The 16,438-nt window shown below is 47.6% G+C and overlaps 6 protein-coding genes across 6 annotated transcripts; 3 read left to right on the top strand and 3 right to left on the bottom strand.

The window, feature by feature from the left end:
- Positions 1-276: 276 nt before the first annotated feature.
- Positions 277-2,097, bottom strand: N7533_000247 (uncharacterized protein; the record flags this gene model as incomplete). The annotated part of the gene is made up of 5 exons (XM_057096897.1): positions 277-389; positions 441-629; positions 683-1,291; positions 1,350-1,761; positions 1,828-2,097. The coding sequence occupies 5 exons, from the start codon at positions 2,095-2,097 to the stop codon at positions 277-279; spliced, it is 1,593 nt and encodes a 530-aa protein (XP_056965390.1).
- Positions 2,098-2,889: 792 nt separating this feature from the next.
- Positions 2,890-4,434, top strand: N7533_000246 (putative MFS pantothenate transporter; the record flags this gene model as incomplete). Its single annotated transcript, XM_057096896.1, has 3 exons — positions 2,890-3,059; positions 3,126-3,543; positions 3,598-4,434. The coding sequence occupies 3 exons, from the start codon at positions 2,890-2,892 to the stop codon at positions 4,432-4,434; spliced, it is 1,425 nt and encodes a 474-aa protein (XP_056965389.1).
- A 2,020-nt stretch (positions 4,435-6,454) lies between these two features.
- N7533_000245 (uncharacterized protein) lies at positions 6,455-8,938 on the bottom strand (the record flags this gene model as incomplete). The annotated part of the gene is made up of 3 exons (XM_057096895.1): positions 6,455-7,835; positions 7,894-8,570; positions 8,636-8,938. The coding sequence occupies 3 exons, from the start codon at positions 8,936-8,938 to the stop codon at positions 6,455-6,457; spliced, it is 2,361 nt and encodes a 786-aa protein (XP_056965388.1).
- A 1,838-nt stretch (positions 8,939-10,776) lies between these two features.
- Positions 10,777-11,709, top strand: N7533_000244 (uncharacterized protein; the record flags this gene model as incomplete). Its single annotated transcript, XM_057096894.1, has 2 exons — positions 10,777-10,813; positions 11,000-11,709. The coding sequence occupies 2 exons, from the start codon at positions 10,777-10,779 to the stop codon at positions 11,707-11,709; spliced, it is 747 nt and encodes a 248-aa protein (XP_056965387.1).
- Positions 11,710-11,836: 127 nt separating this feature from the next.
- Positions 11,837-12,646, top strand: N7533_000243 (GMC family oxidoreductase; the record flags this gene model as incomplete). Its single annotated transcript, XM_057096893.1, has 1 exon — positions 11,837-12,646. One exon carries the CDS (start codon positions 11,837-11,839, stop codon positions 12,644-12,646), a length of 810 nt encoding a protein of 269 aa, XP_056965386.1.
- A 420-nt stretch (positions 12,647-13,066) lies between these two features.
- On the bottom strand, positions 13,067-14,355 carry N7533_000242 (bZIP transcription factor bZIP-1; the record flags this gene model as incomplete). The annotated part of the gene is made up of 5 exons (XM_057096892.1): positions 13,067-13,558; positions 13,625-13,894; positions 14,077-14,092; positions 14,141-14,270; positions 14,322-14,355. 5 exons carry the CDS (start codon positions 14,353-14,355, stop codon positions 13,067-13,069), a joined length of 942 nt encoding a protein of 313 aa, XP_056965385.1.
- Positions 14,356-16,438: the final 2,083 nt, after the last annotated feature.

Below are 16,438 nucleotides of genomic sequence, written 5' to 3'. Positions count from 1 at the left end.
TTTATCGTGGGAGAGGAAAGGGGCTTGACGATGAGGAGAAACCGCGTTTGGTACGGAGGTGGCGAGGACATGTAGATGCAGTCAATCGGTAGAGGCTCACGTTCTTAAGGTCCGCGTCCAACATTTTCCATTCGAGGAATTTGTCCTTCAAAAAAACCGATTGTGCAGTAAGACGGGACTGTTACAAGCAGCCAATTTAAATCGTCTATATTCATAAATTTCAAGAATCTGCAGAAGCTCTAACATTTTCTTTAACATCTCACTGACTATTTCATATCAACTCAGCGCCTGCAGAATCACTTCTGTCATCATTAATGCACTTTCATCCTCGAGCCGCTGTCCAACAAGTTGCAGATTGACAGGCATTCCATGAACCGAGTCCGCATTATCTAGCGAATCAGTTAGCTAGAACATAGGGGAACGGAGGAAAAGCCACTTACAATCATTCCGAATCTGCGTATCGACCTTACCCAACGAATCGCTGTTAGGGTATACTGCATCAATGATCTTATCGGCCGACACGCCACAGGGGAAAGAAACAGCAGGATAGTCGAGAACATTGAAAACGCCAGTATATCCGATATAATCAAACTTTCCGTTCTCAACGCCGCTGTATGGAGTTGTGGGGCCTAAAAGCATTCCAATTAAAAACCGCAGGTCGAATTTCCGGGGACAAACTCACAAAGAATAGCATCAATGCCGCTCGCATTCCATTGATCCAGGTATGCCTTACAAATCCCGTTCCGCTCAAGTTGCAGCTGCCACATGTCATACACGCCCATCTCTGTGGCTTGAGAGTACGCTTCCATCTCCGGCCGGAAAGGCTCCTCTGATGCATCAAGCAACTTGCGGACTGATTTCCCACCATCAGCGACGAACATGCGACCGAGGATAGAGACTAGCTTCGAGTGCCATTTCGGATCCCAGTCAACAACTTCGTGGCCAGCCTGTCGCAGTTTTGCGACCGTCTCCTTCAGCGCTCGGCTGACTGGCGGTGTTGGTGTGACTTGCTCGTCCTGCCAGAGGACGGCGAGTTTGAGAGTTCGCTTGGGAGTCACATCGCGCCAAGGAATTGGCAAGCACTTTGGATCGTTGATCCAAGGTTTCTGATCAACGATGGTCTTCGCCCAAAGGATTATTTCTTGCAGAGATCGAGCCATGGGACCGTTGACGCTGTTGACGGCTTCTTGGCCTGCGAGACCAGAGCGGGTCTGAAAGTTGGGGAATCGGCCGGAGGATGGACGGATAGTGAAGATTCCTGTGCATGCGGCTGGGATTCGGAGTGATCCCCCTGTAGGCGAAGAGAAATTAGGACTGGTCCCATATTGATTTGCGTTGAGATCACTTACCGATGTCGGTTCCAACTCCAAGGCGACTCCCACCGAAGGCGATTAAAGCTGACTCTCCACCAGAGGATCCACCAGAGGTGAGGTTTCGATTACGAGGATTCACAGTACGGCCGAAGACATTGTTAACAGACTCGGCGATCATCATGGCTGTTGGAACATTTGTTTTGACGTAGAGGACGGCGCCAGCCTCAAGGAGGAGGTCGGTCAGAGTGCTGTTGTAAGTCGCCGGATCGTTGACGAGAGAGGCAAATCCCACAGTTGAATCACAGCCGATGAGATTGAAATTGTCTTTAATTGAAATTGGGAGGCCGTGGAATGGGCCTTTGGTTCTGCCTGTTGTTCGGTGATATTCGTCAAGCTCTTGTGCACGAGCGATGGCTTTGTCGAAGAGGATTTCGGACAGACAGTTGGTCTGTTCAATCAAGTTAGCTTTGTCGCGTATGATTATGCGGAGGAAGAGTTAATTGGAAGAATGTACTAATTGATGAGCTGCGGCTGCGGCTTTGCAAAAGACACGAGTGACTTCTTCTGATGTCCAGGAGCCGGTTGCTATATTGAGGAGACTTTGAGGTGCGGGAGTTGATGTTATCTCTAACTCGCGCTCAGTGAACCAGCCAGACTTTCTGGGAAACCCTGTCACATCTGCCTGTGTTTCAGGAGGTAGAATATCTGCTGGAATCACCCATTCTGTCGGAATGGACGCTTTAAGAGCGTCGCGCTTTTGAGCCGCAATAGTTTCCCAAGACATGGTTGAGGCTAGTTTCTCAGCAATAGAAACAAAACAGAGAATATGGGAGTAAGCCGTCCAGGAGGACAGCCTAGGAAGGGCTCTTCATTTGTATCTCATCATGCGGGGTCTTTTTTGGTTTCCGGAAAATGTGCCGTGCTATCCATCTTAGCGTTGACAATCGTCGCGTTGTTGTCTGACCTTCTAGGGTATCGCGTAAATTGTTGTCACTGGCAGGACATTAAATACGCGGTTACGGGCAGAATAGCGAGTGGGAACGTTTTGGCTTCGCCGTATTTTTCGTACTGGCGTTCTTCTAATCGAATCTCTCACCTTCTTTAGGCAGGTCAAGCCTCATGGAGACATCCAGGTGATTCAACTGCACATCTACTGGTACTAGTAGCAATTGGCCGTTGCGATCCCCCTCATCTGAAGACAGATAAGATGTGTAGATTAGTTTCCTAGTCCGGCAGGCTATGTATTTCTGCCAAGCTTGCAAGTGAGCGCTAATCTGAAAAGTGGAGCCATCCCCGCACTTTTTGCAGTGAGCCTCGGGCAAAAGTCAAGGATCTGATCGAGATAGCAGTTTGATTTCCTTGATAGCAGAGGATTCTTCTCATAATTTGGGCAATACGGTATATCAAACCGAGATCTGGAAAGATAACGGTTGGCCACTGTGTTGCGGCGGCCTTTTTGGGTGTGGACTTAGACAGATAACCACGGATAGATAAGTAGCCCTTCCCCCGATCCACTCGACGTCAAATTTTGCCATTGTATTTTCCCCACATCAGGGGAGTACGAATATCAACTACAATGGGCCTACTCGGCCAATTCAAATCCTATCTGAAGGGCCATGAGAGTGTGCCTGGTGAGACTAAGCTACTGCGCAAAATCGACACGTTTATTTTGTCATTCTGCTGTCTGTGCTACTTCGCGAATTACCTGGATCGCAGCAACCTTAACAATGCCTATGTCTCAGGAATGTGAGTCATGAGATTCAGCGGGGAATCGCTCTACGTTCGGAAATAGACTGACGATATTATTCGCAGGAAGGAAGAGCTGAACTTCAAAGGAAATGAACTTAATCAGATCAATACTGTTTTCACTGTTGGGTATATTGTTGGGCAATTGCCCTCCAACCTTGCAGTGACCTATTGGCGACCGCACCTTTTCTTCCCAGCTATGATGGTGATATGGGGTGCTTTGACCATGGTCACCGCTGCAGTGCACAACCCACAGGGAATCATGGCCATCCGTTTCTTCCTAGGATTGGCTGAGTCGAGTACCTTTGTCGGAACACATTATATTCTAGGCTCCTGGTACACAGAGAAAGAGCTTGGAAAACGAAGTGGTATCTTCACCGCGTCGGGCCTAGCCGGAACGATGTTCGGAGGCTTTATTCAAACCGGCATCCAATCATCACTTGATGGCAGACACGGCCTATCGGGATGGCGATGGCTATTTATCGTATGAATCCTCATTCTGAAGCTGAAAAGTTACTCCAAAACTAACAAATACCAGATCGATGGCTTGATCACCATACCGATCGCGCTTTACGGGTTCATGCTCTTCCCAGATACCCCGACAACAACAAAGGCACCTTATCTGAGCTCAGAAGAGCGCGCGATGGCAATTGCGCGTATTCCAGAATCTGCCGCCGAAAAGGTCCCTTTGAACCTTGCCTTCGCCAAACGCCTGTTCACCTCTTGGTATTGGTACGCATTCGTCATGTTGTGGGTTATCGCCGGAGAAACAGAATCATTTTCTACCAACGCCCTTCTCGCGCTTTACATGAAGGCTCACCCGACCAACCACTATACTGTGGCGCAACTGAACAACTACCCAACCGGCATTCCAGCTGTTGGTATTATATCGACACTCTTCTGGGCGACCTTGACCGACTTCATGGGCGGTAAGCGCTACCTGGTCGGATATTTCATTGCCATGACGGGAATTGTCACCTCTGCTTTGATCTTGACCCGTTTTGATGATACCGCGGTTGTCTTTGCCGCATACTATTGGGCTGGGTCTGTCTATGCGTGCCAGGCTACATTTTTTGCGTGGTGCAATGATGCCATGCGCTATCAGAATGATCGCTTCCGATCTGTGGTCATCGCAAGTATGAATATGGGTAGCAATGCAGTCAATGCCTGGTGGATCTTGCTCTTTTACTCGGCTGACTTTGCACCGCGATTCACCAAGGGGATGTGGGCTATGATTGGGTGCTGTATTGCTTTGGCTATCTGGACGACGGGAATTGTTCTCCTGACAGTGCGCGAGGAGAAGCACAACCAAGGTCAGGATACACGTATTAGAGATCTAGATGCAAAGCATGTGGATAGCGTTAGGGAGGTATGATCTAATTGTACCGTGGCAGCCCCGAATAATACAACATAGTCAGACAATCTTGAAATGCCGAGCTAGTAATTCTTTTGTAGAGAAAAACGAGCGCGATTCGAGTGTCTATTTTGGGTTTTGTAGTTTAGCGGTCCGTGGAAATTTTGAAGAAACCAAGCCATGGCAGCCGATAAGTTAGCGGTCAGGGGGGATGGAATCATTCTGGCTGGGCAGAATCCTGGTCCTACCTTTTTCATGCAAAATATTGATCGGCTAATGGTCACTAAGTACTACTCTTATATACGAAGAGATGATGACTAGGTAGCTACTAGAAACTACCTAACTAGTAGGTACGCGTAGGCAATTGCCACTAACTAGTGTAATGGGGATTCTCGCTCTTCAATAGGCAGAGATCCCGTGACGTGGTGTTTCAGTAACAAGGTATCCACTCTTGTAGTGAGATATGTAGCGCGTGCAGTTCTAGTTTTGAGAATTAACCAATCTGTCCTATTTATGAATCGACCCTTACTTTGTATGATAACTGATTTCTGATCTACTCAGAGATAAGCTTTTTTAGTCTAGTACTAGGAATAAGCTTATCTACCTAGCTAATACTACTTATTGATTAGTTTAAGTATCCTATGGGTATAGTAGTTTTATTTCCTATAATTAATTGATCTACTTATCGAAAGATGGGAATGCTCGCTGGCAGTCTGTCAAGCAGACGGGTCGATCGCAGAGAGACAAAACCACCACACGTAGTGTGAGGCGAGCAGGCAAGGCGATGACCACTGAGATAAAACCTCCTAAGGCATCCGAGCCTTCATGAACAGTACACAGATACCGCTACCGCCGCAGGAAAGAAAAAGACCGAATCGTGACACTTGACAGGTGTGTGTATTCCTAGAATGCTATAGCGCGAACTAAATATCTCCCATAAGCGACACCTTATTGCCAAGGCTTTGATCACATGATTCTGATGTTGAGATCAGGAATCTCCACTACACTATATAATATTAGACTAGGAACTAATTTAATACTAAACCTCCCTCTATTAGGATAAAGTAATAATATAGATAACTAACAGTATAGAACACTATGAAAGACAGATAGGGATATACTAGAGTAGTATTAGATCAGACTTATATCCGATTTATATACAACTCCCTTATAAATCGGGGACCTTTGATATGTTATAACTAACTGTAACACCCTTGATTCTTTGAAGGTTCTTCAAGAATCAGTCTCTGTTTTACCATCGAATCTTAGGCTTATTCCCTCAGTTCTTACCTGACCAATCAGTGCTAGCTGATACCTTAGTAACCCTTACAGCTTGGCTAAAGTTTGAAAAGAATCCCGACTAAGGGTTCTACGCCTTCCTTCAGCAGTGCGTCCATGATGTCGGTGTAAGACAGCAGAGTGCCGAAGGCAAATTCCGCCATGCAGGTTTAACGATAGAGAAGATATGAGTTAACCGCTGTTCTAGGAAGCAAGGCTCATGCAATAAATAGCATAAGCCAATCAGCTCACATATCATTGCCCCTCGTTATTCAACTTGGCACCTTTTGCTTTGTTCCAGAGGTGCTTAAATCAACAATATCCTATGTCTGACCCTCTTTCTATACCTTTCTATTATATAGCGGATTTGAAAACACATTAAACCCAGACATACACACAGATCTTCTTTCGTAGACAGTCACTCATATCGCACTGAAATAAGTTCGGTCAGGACAACCCCCACTATCTTTCCTTAGCCTATATCTGGCTAGGTACAGCCACTCCAGCTAGGATAAATGCCAGTAATACAACGTGCTAACGCAAACGAACATTAGCGATTTACTGAATAATCAACCGTGACAGCCTGAAGAAATCACTGCGAGCGAAAAATCTTATATAACTTTCTGGGGCGGAGATGGCGCAGATAGAAGCCCAAATGATCAACCAGTAGCCCTCTACACTTTCGAAAGCGTTGCAATACCGCACCCTATCAAAAAGAAAAGGTGTAGTTTTATTTCAAAGGATAGAAAGAATTCCTGTCTGCTTATGCGAGAGATTGCAGAACTTCATCCAAGTTCACGTTTTGTAGGTCAGGAATGTAGTCGGACATGTCGATATCCACTCCTAAGGTGCCAACGGAGGGTTCAAAAAACCCAATATCTTCTGTATCCTCCAAACCCAAGGGTATAGTAGCGCCACTGAGATTGTGGTCGTAGCCAAAGCCTCTCATACCAGCAAATTGAGAGTACGACACGTCGAGCCTGCTTCGATGTTGCTGATGTTTCTGATCTGTAGGTACTTCTAGATGAGACGCGGTGAGTGCATTGCTTACGCCCTCGGTGTCTTCTGCAACGAAGCACCTCGGTTCTATACGATGAACGCAGCTGTTGCAGAGTTCAAAAGCCCGACGCGCAGAATCGTCGTTTTTACCGAGGTGACATAGCCACAGTAACCCTTTATTGGCTGCGGCACGAAGCGCTGCCGAATCGAGAACTGTAGAGCGGTCCAGAGATTGGTCGTTACTCGATTGACCGGTGGACATTGGGCCTTTCTGCTTTTGTGATGAGCTTTCCAAAGAAACCTTTATGAGTAATATGGTGGTAGCTTGAACCAGAAAATGAAGAGCATTCCACCAAGGTACAGATCGAAGCCAGTCTGCCCCTGGTTCTTCTGGGAAGATAGAAAGCATTGCCAGAGCCGAGTCAAGGCAGGCTGTCTCTATACTTTTTCTCGCATGAGAGAAGGGGTTTTTGACCTCCCCCTTCCCGTCCTTTTTCTTTCGAGTGAGACATGGTCTGTTGAGGACGATTCGAGAGCTGTGATAATGCATCGCCAGAGAAACTCTATAGGCGTCCTTGGCTGGGAAATTTGGCCCGATATCTGTTACCTCAAACCTTATGCTATCCGGTAAACTAGAGCGCCATTCAACCATCTTTCCATTGTAAAATTCAATGCGGCTCCGAATCTCATCCCATCCTTGCTTCACGGAATCGGTGCTATACACCCGGGTGGATGCAGTGTGTGAGATAACGATCAGGTCAGTGAGACAAAAAAAGTATAGTTCATTGGTCGCGCCCATTCCTTTTGTTAAAGCCCGCTGGGCTTGAAGGTGCTGATATTGTTGGTTCATTGTCCATTCCATAGGTGGATTCTCAGATAGCCGCTCTAAAGGGTCGTTTGGAGCGCCATTAGTGAAGGGATCAAGATCCTTCGAGGCGAGAGGTGGAGGTGCCGAAAGGAAGCTATTCGCTAAGCCAGAGGCTCGTCCAGTCATAACAGAGAGTAAATTTTCTAAGATGAAAATTGACCACCAAAGCTTATGTCGAGCTCCGAGAGCTGAAGCATTCAATTTGTTGTGCGTGGCTCGGAGATGCAGACCCAAGGAGATGCTGGAGCGAGTCGCTGTGCCAATCATCTTCCACGCCCTGTGGAGAGTCACTTGGCCATTCTTGATGGTCTGGAAAGTTTATATGTGCGACACACCTATTTATATGTGATGAAATCAACAGATAGAATGCTGCGAGTGTTTCGATCTGCACTTGCTGCAAATCTTCATGGTCTTCCACTAAGCTTTCGGATATATTCAAGGTCTGCGCTCGTGAGAAAAACCTGTGTTCTTTATCTTGGAACTCTTGCCCGCAAAGCTGACATAATTTGTTGCTAATGGCGAAGACCAAGTTTAACAAGGCCAACCATTTTCTTCCCGGATGTTTTGACATTCCTGAATAAAACGAGTGGAATTGTTCTGTGAAAAGGTCTTGGCGAATGACGGGAAGAGACGGCTGGACACTATCCATGAATAATCTCAGTAGTCGTTCTGCCGACGATTTTGCAGGTAATGCGTATGGGTTGTCGATCTCTGAACCCGGATACTCGGCGGGCTCGATATGGTAGTTCATCGATACCGTAGGTGCAGTCCTCTTATGCGGAAATTTGCTGCTATTTTCAATTTCCTTCTCGCTGCGATACGGATCATTGGCTTCAGCATCTAAAGTACGCATCCAGGAAACCTCTGAGCTCTTGCCGAGATAACCTGTTGCTCTACTGTCTTTGCTCCTGTTGACGTCTTCATCGAGAACATCGAGGGCATCCAGAGAGCCAACCGAAGATGGCGAGGAGGCATTTGAGGACATGCTTCCATCTTCCCGAGATACTGATCTCTGCACTGAAGATTGCTATTCGACCAGTCAGCCTAATCGGAGTACACGAAGTCAATTGAACAAACCAATGCTTTCTCGATTTCTTTCGCCAGAGGGAGCTCAACTTCGTGAGATGCTTCTCGAAGTAGCCTCTCATAAAGATCGGTTTTCTCCTTTGCCAACTCCAATTCACTTCGCTCTTGATCTCTCTTTGACTTAGAATAAACACATACTGCCAGCTTCGCACGAGCACACTGGCCGCATGTCGGCATAGAGCCATCGCATTTCCTCTTCTGTGACCGACACTCATCGCAGGCACGAGAGACGCGGCGTAGCTTACGAGATACGTGTCGATTCGGCAAGCGAGGGATGGGCAAACGATTGAGCATAACGTGATTTCAAAGACTGGAGGAGACCTACTGCAAAGGGCACGAGTTAAAATGGACAAGGTGCTACCTATTCAACTATAGCGGTAATTGGGAAATTTTTTTGTTCTGACCGCGTAGACTCCAGCTATGGCTTCTTTCTGCTTCTTTGTGTTGTTCTATATCCGTTTGGGGAGCTCCTGTGACATCAGCATTCGCCACCCTTCCGCTCTGATAAGTGCGGGGCTAGGGCGACAGGGGAAATCTAGTCTATCTCTCCGGATAGATATAGTTACATTCCGCCGTTACGCTTCGCCACTTAGCAATTTCGACTGGCTTTAGCACCAAAAGTACTATTATGTGGGTACTGCAGTAGGAGCTAGGTCTCATGTGCATGTCAGGCAAAGTAAGGGATCTTTTTGAAAAAAAAGTAGCGGGGTGAGTCAAAAAATGAGACAAGGCGGGCGTTGACTACAGTTTGTAACTGAGCTCAAACATCACTCTACTGACCGAATGACCTACGTGGCAAAGAATCTAGAAACCCAATAATGCGAGAAAACAGTAATACATAGGCTCAAAGTTAATGTACAAAAGAATGCCGCTCGCCTCGCAGAAATATGACAAAAACTCAGGGTAGGACAAAGGAATCATAGCCATTGAATCATTTGGGCAGCGACGAGAGATGATTCAGCAGTCTGGTCAAGTGATTCGTTTGATTTCTTCGCAGTGGCCGATTGTTCTATGTCATGTAGGAATCGAGCAGTCCCAATTCGAATCCCGCGCTAAACGAAGAAGTCAGAGTCTGGATCCTCGAGAATCAGTTCAAGATCTAGATGATTCTCCAAGATCACATGGCAAATGTTATGAAAATCAGCTTTGTACGCCTCCTCAATTGCAAGTGACTTCCCTTGTAATTGCCAGCAGCTATAACCAGATCTTCCTCAATTACTTTGCCTACCGTTTTACGGTTGAGTATGAGCCTTCGTGCAATTGTGTACGAGACATATCTCGGTGGCAGTTGTTCATATTCACCTCTTTCTTCCCATTCAACCAGCGGGGGAAAGTCAAGATAATTGTGCTGTAGGTGCTCCGTGGCACAATCTGGGGCAGGGCTAGGAGAGTAGACGGTGGCGGGCGTGTGAGCGAAATTACCAGGCGTGGACGCATAATCTGAATTTCCGTCCTAGCGGTTGAGAATCTGGGTTTGATAGGCATCGTGGATATCTGCCGAGTGGTGTGACATAACGAGGGCTGTAAGGCGATAGCTACTGTTGTAATTCCTGGTATCAAATAAGATTTGAAATTGCTGCGTGATCATAAGCAATGGTGGAAATCTTGAAACTAAACCTTACTGTTGAGTCTTGCCTATCACGTCGACCCCAGACGGACCTCCAGGAAGCATGAAGCGCAGCAGCAGCAACAACAAGATGCAGAAGGGAGAAGTTGACACCTTGCATATTCAGATGTTGCTCTATTTGCGATGTTTTGTTACATTTGTAAAGAATCCTCTAGAAACTCCAGGCTTCTAATTTTAGGCTTTTGTATCGGGGTTACAGCCTGAAAAAAAGAGTGGGTATTATTACTGGTATATGCAGAACATGCTATTTATCAGTATCGTGTGATTAGGGTTTGAAAGAACATCTCCATGTTCGTAGCATGGAAACTGATGTCGGGCCCTTCTATATCGCGCGATGCGAAGCTAAGCTAGCCCTTTCGGCTCTTGACGAGGCTGGCTTAGGTTCTAAATCATTATGCCACTTTCTTCTTTCTCTGGCCTCTTTCTCTGACAAAGCGGGGTGTATGGTCATTCTGTACAACCTTACACGAAATCCAATCTGGTCAATTGTACCTATTTATTCATCATGGCTGCAGAGATGGTTGATTTCATCATCGTCGGTGGTAAGTTATTTTCCGGAGCGCAAAATTCCACACTTACTAGTACTTCACAATTGCAATCGTTATTTTCATTCCAACTTGAATACTCATTTCATCTCACCCGACAATTAGCCGGACCAGCAGGATGCACACTCGCCTCGGCGCTCTCCCGAACAAATGCCAAATCGTGAGTCCTCCTCCTCGAAGCAGGCGGTAAAAATGAAGAAAAATCGCATCGCGTGATCTGTAAGCGATGGATGACGTTCCAAGAAGAGTCAATGAATTGGGGGTACGGGACTGCTCCCCAGGATGGGTGTGATGGACGTATCCTAGACTATTCGCGCGGCAAGGGACTAGGCGGTGGTTCTTCGATTAATTTTGGCATAAATACTAGCGGGGCGAGGGATGATCATGAGTCTTGGCCGGAGATTGTGGGGGATGAGGGGTTTGGGTGGGAGGAGATGAAGAAGCGATTCAAGAATCTTGAGACGTTTGGGTTGGGGGCTTGTTGTAGCGAAGAGGGGAAGAGGTATGGGAATCCTGTTGTTGGCGATCATGGTGATGAAGGTGCGTTGAAGGTTGGATTTGCGAAAAAGTGGGAGATGGATTTAGTGCCTTTGATGGATTCTTTCGAGGAGGCGGGGTTGAAGAGGAATTTGGATCATAATTCTGGGGATCCGCTTGGTATGGCGTTGTATGTTCATTCTGCTGGGGATGGGGTGAGAAGCACAGCGAAGGATCTACTGGTTGATGCACCGAACAATTTGGTTGTTGTTAAAGATACTCCTGTTCAACGGATTCTGTTTGAGGGGAAAAGGGCTGTGGGCATTCAGACGAGAGGAATAAAATGTGAGTATACATTGTTGACGAGAATTAGATATGAGTTGACAGTGGGACATCGTGCTGATACCATTCAATGACAGTCTTTGCCTCGAAAGAAGTCATTATATGCGTCGGATCGCTTGACCCCCCCCCCCCAAATACTCATGCATTCAGGCATTGGCCCAGCATCTGAATTAAACAAATTCAACATCCCAATCATCCACGATGGGACTGAAAGACCACTTCCTCGCGCCGCTCTTGCTCTCACGAAACCCAGAGACAAACGACCGGAGAACCTTCTTCAAGAATGAAGCAGCTATGGCCGAGGCCATAAACCAGTGGGAAGATGATGGGACTGGCCCCTGGAGCAAATATGGATGCGAGCTCACAATCGGTTGGTTCAAATCTGACACGATAACTTCAAGCGCTGAATTTAAAGCACTGCCGAAATCCAGACAAGAATTCATGAGCCGTAAATCCATCCCTCACTACGAGATTGTCGCGGGATTCCCGATCCATCTCCTTTTCCCGGGCATGTTGTCAGATTATAGCTACACCTGTTTAGCTGTCTTCCTGATGAATGTACAATCGGTCGGCGAAGTCCGACTTCAATCGTCGAACCCGGATGACCCACTTCTCTTCGACCCGAAGATTCTATCGCACCCATTTGACCAGTGCGCTCTGATTGATATGTATGGTCATCTGCTGGAGATCTCGAAACATCCTTCCTTCGCAAAGGATACGTTGGCCACGGTTTTGGGACCGAAGTCCGAGTCCGATGAGGATATTTTGCAATTTTGGAAGGAGAGTGTGTCTTCTTCATGGCACATTATGGGTACGGTCAAGATGGGTAAAGTTGGAGATGATGACGCTGCGGTTGATAGTGGGTTCCATGTCATGGGCCTTGAGGGTCTCCGCGTGGCTGATATGAGTGTTGTGCCTGTTCTAACCAATAACCGTACCCAGGCCACGGCGTATGTTACTGGTGCGACGTGTGCAGATGTTTTGATTAGGGAATATGGATTGGAGCAGTAATATTGGAAGGTTTCAGAGAAAAGTCCTTTATTGATATGTGGTTTGGGAGCGTGTGGACCGAGCCACTCTTATGCGTAGCTAGCTGTGAGCCGAGATATGAAGGGGGAGTATAAATAATATGCGTGCACTTTCTTGGACTCATTTGGTATAATAAGCACCGATAGTCAGCACAGGAATTTAGAGCCCAGACACATGAGAGTAAAAGAGATATAAAGGAGGAAAAGAAAACACCACCATGTCAAGCCAAAGACATGACGTCACCGATCGCGCCGCGCACCGGTACTGAAGAGCGAAGGACGAGATGAGAAACAAAGATAAGGATAATATGGAATTAAAACGAAAAAAGGATATCGTGTGACCAGCAGAATTGCACATGGACGGAGGAAAGTGAGGATTCGGGTTAGGTCACGGAGAGGTAATTCATGGTCCGAGCGGGAGGCCATGAGTTTCCTGCTTCTGCACGGAGCCATCATCTTGGTTCTCATCTCCACGCATGCGTTGCTTCTGCTGGGATTGGGGCTGGAAGTTGTTGCTCATGAAGTTGGTCTCCTCGTGGGGCTTGCGCATGAGCCCAGCCGATGCGATGCGGTTCAGCGAGTTCATGTCGTCGTTAGGGTTACCAGGGTGTTGTCCTTGGTGAGAGCCGGTGGGAGCGACCATTGAGCCCGAGGGCCCACCGAGACTGCTGGCGAGGGAGAGATCTGGGCGCGGTTGGTTGAGATCGATGTTGGGTGGAAGCTCGGGGACATCGGCTTGCAAGTCCATCAGGCGTGACTGCAGAGTAATGACGTAGTCTCGCAGAGCGTAGTTCTCGTTAGCGAGCTGCTTGAGCTGCTCGTTCTTCGCTTCAATGTTCTTGACCTCATCCTCAAGCTTGCGGATGTAGGTCTCCTTCCGTTGGCGGAATGCGCGCTATGAGGGGTGAGTGGGGACACTTATAGATGCCAAGGCGTTTCACTTGATATGGGGATGATTTACCTGGGCGGCGCGATTCTGGGCGGCACGCTTGGAGGTTGATAGCTCACGCTTGCCGAATCCCTTGGGCGTGTCATCTGGAGATCCTTGGTGCGGCTGAGTGGGAGTCTGCGGGGCGGCCATCATGGCGCCCCCCCGAGATGGCCGGATCGATGTTGGTTTGATCCCGCGACCCAGCCGGATTAGGCTGCAAATGATGCTGTTGCTGTCCAGGTTGGGGCTGGGGACGTTGGCCCAGGTTATGCTGGACAGCAAGGAGCTGGTCGTGAAGGACTGGCGCGATATCAAGTTAGTTTTCTATTTGATGGGGTCGCGTCATTGCCAGCGTTGCCATGAGATGCCGCCAACCCGCTCCGAACCGGAAATGTCCGGGATGAAAGGGCAAGGCAGATCAACAGTCTGATGTGGTGGCAGAGCACGAGAATGGCCCTGTGAGAGCGATGTGGATCACATACCCTGGTCATCATGGTCCTATATCGCGATTGTTAGTGGGACACATCAGGGAGAGGGGCAATGAACACGGCGGAGGGGGCGGGACTCTGCCCGGAACCCGACCACGCGTCGGAGCGACGACGAAGTGGGCATCCAGGAGTATCGCGATCATCTTGCGTCTTCCATTGAGCATAGATGTACTTGGCGCGGGAGACGACTGATGACAAACGCGTCGAATAGTGGTTGCTTACCTGAGCAGACTGCATACTGGGATGCGGCGCTGGAGCCAGCGCAGGTTGCATGAAAAAGGGGCGGAAAAAGGCGAGATAGAAGAAGAATAAGAAATCAGGCGATATGATGACCAATTTCACTAATTAAGGTCGAGGGAAGGCAATCTAGAGGGGATCTTGAGAAGTTGAAGCTGTAATGAGGTAAGCAGTTGGGTGGGTGATGCTGTAAGCAGAAGTTGCGAGTTATCTAAGATAGGGCGGTGGGGACTGGCAGTACCCAGAATGGCATTCATTTCGCATGCTGGATATGTTACGTCTTTCGGTAATAATCACTCATTATTATATTTCGGGTATGTTAACTACTCTGGTTTATGTTTCTACGCTTTTGATTCTCAAACTTCTTTGAGGTGGAATTGGAACTGGACAATTTGAACTTGAACTTGACTTCGACGCGCTCGTTCCAGTCACCTGACCGTGCGACGCGTGCCGCTTTCAGCCCGGAGAATCATTCCTCCGCTATCAGTCTTATCTGCATTGATGTCATTTCGCTCGCTCCTGCCTCAAGGTGCCGTGGTACCTGGGACTTTGCATATATCAGCTTCAGTTACTATCTATCTTTGACTGATGACTGCATCGTTGTATGTTTCTGTACCTCCCAGGGCTCAGGGCTGCGAAGAGCAACTACTCAGATATCCCGTGCAACCCATCAACGTTCCACAAAGCCAATCCTTCAAAGCCAAACATTATTAGTGCTGCTGATGTCAGCACTGCCACATGGTGACACATGCCCTAATCTGACGAGTTTATAGTTCCGATGCTGTGAGCTTTGGATGATTTTCTTGGCAAAGGTTACTACGCAGACATGCATCATTTCTCCGGGCACTGAATGAAGTTTTCAGGTTTGCAGGCCTGGGGCCTGAGTGAACACCTACATATTCAAAACCTGAACAATGCAAATTATTCGAAGGAACAACTGAAGGATAATACCCGGTACTAGTGCTGACTACAGCAAGCTAAAAAAAATCTCAGCAAGCCAAAACAATTCTTACACGAACTTCAACAAGCTGAAGATGAAGAGCCACTCCCAAAATAACTAAAATAATAGGATCTTCCTATGCCGGCGCCTAGGTGGAGAATCTGTCATTTCCACATCTTCATCGTCACCAAGATCATCTAGCCTGGCATCTTCATCAAGTACCCTGCCAGTGCGTGCAGAAAGACCCACTGGTGTTATAATCGGTGTTTCCTGGACGGAAATTGCTTGGGATGGTGGGTCTCGATTTGGTGGACCGTGTGAGCCCGAAGATGATCCCCGGCCACTACCACTGCCCGGCCTGGGAGCTGCTGGGACTGATACCTGGCCACCAACACTGCTCAAGCTAGAAGCTGCTGAATGTGATCCCTGACCACCATCACTGCTCGAGCCGGGAGCTTCTGAGTCAGATCCCCGGTCGCTACTACTGCTCGACATGTGAGATGATAGATTTGATCCCTGGCCGCCACTACTGCCCGAAAATGTCCAAGGGGGCAGATTGAAACGAAAGAAATTGAACTGACCCCTTCGAACCAAAATGATTCCCCATCACACATTTCATGGTATCTATGAAAATCGTCCCAGGAAGAAATTCCTCTTGAAAGAGGCTTCCCATCAGAGAGATACGTAACTTGTTCATCCCAATGAAGCGTTTTATTTCTATACGCCACAATAAGAACTTTGACATTCACAAGCTGATGGTGTTCGTCGCCATCCTTATTAGTCTCGAGAAAGTGCTGGATATCCTGGGGATCCTTTCTTCGAGAGATAACAGCCTAGTCCAGTCCAGCTGGCATGGGATTTACAACCGCCGCGGTCTGGCACCATTCTGCAATTCGTAATAGGAGGGTCCTAAGGTCGAAAGCGTACATAAGATCTTACCGGCAGAAGTTCCATAGGATCAGATACGACTCTTCTGATTTCCCACTCGGGGCCCTCGAGTTCGGGAGACTGCCTCTCCCTCATCTCCTGCGGCTCGTCGGATCTACGCTTCGACGCACGAGATATGGTGTCAAACGGGATGGTTCGGTAACAAATGAAATTTAGTATAATATTATATAGTATAATACCAAAAGAAAAAAAGAACGAGGATTTATGAAAATTTAGAACTTTGAAAGTAAC

The sequence above is a fragment of the Penicillium manginii genome (assembly GCF_028828005.1).
Source record: "Penicillium manginii strain IBT 31320 chromosome Unknown utg000001l:1.0-3466041.0:1.0-3467806.0, whole genome shotgun sequence".
NCBI lineage: Eukaryota > Fungi > Ascomycota > Eurotiomycetes > Eurotiales > Aspergillaceae > Penicillium > Penicillium manginii.
Note: the sequence above shows the minus strand (reverse complement) of the source record. Positions and strands in the feature narration are given on the sequence as shown.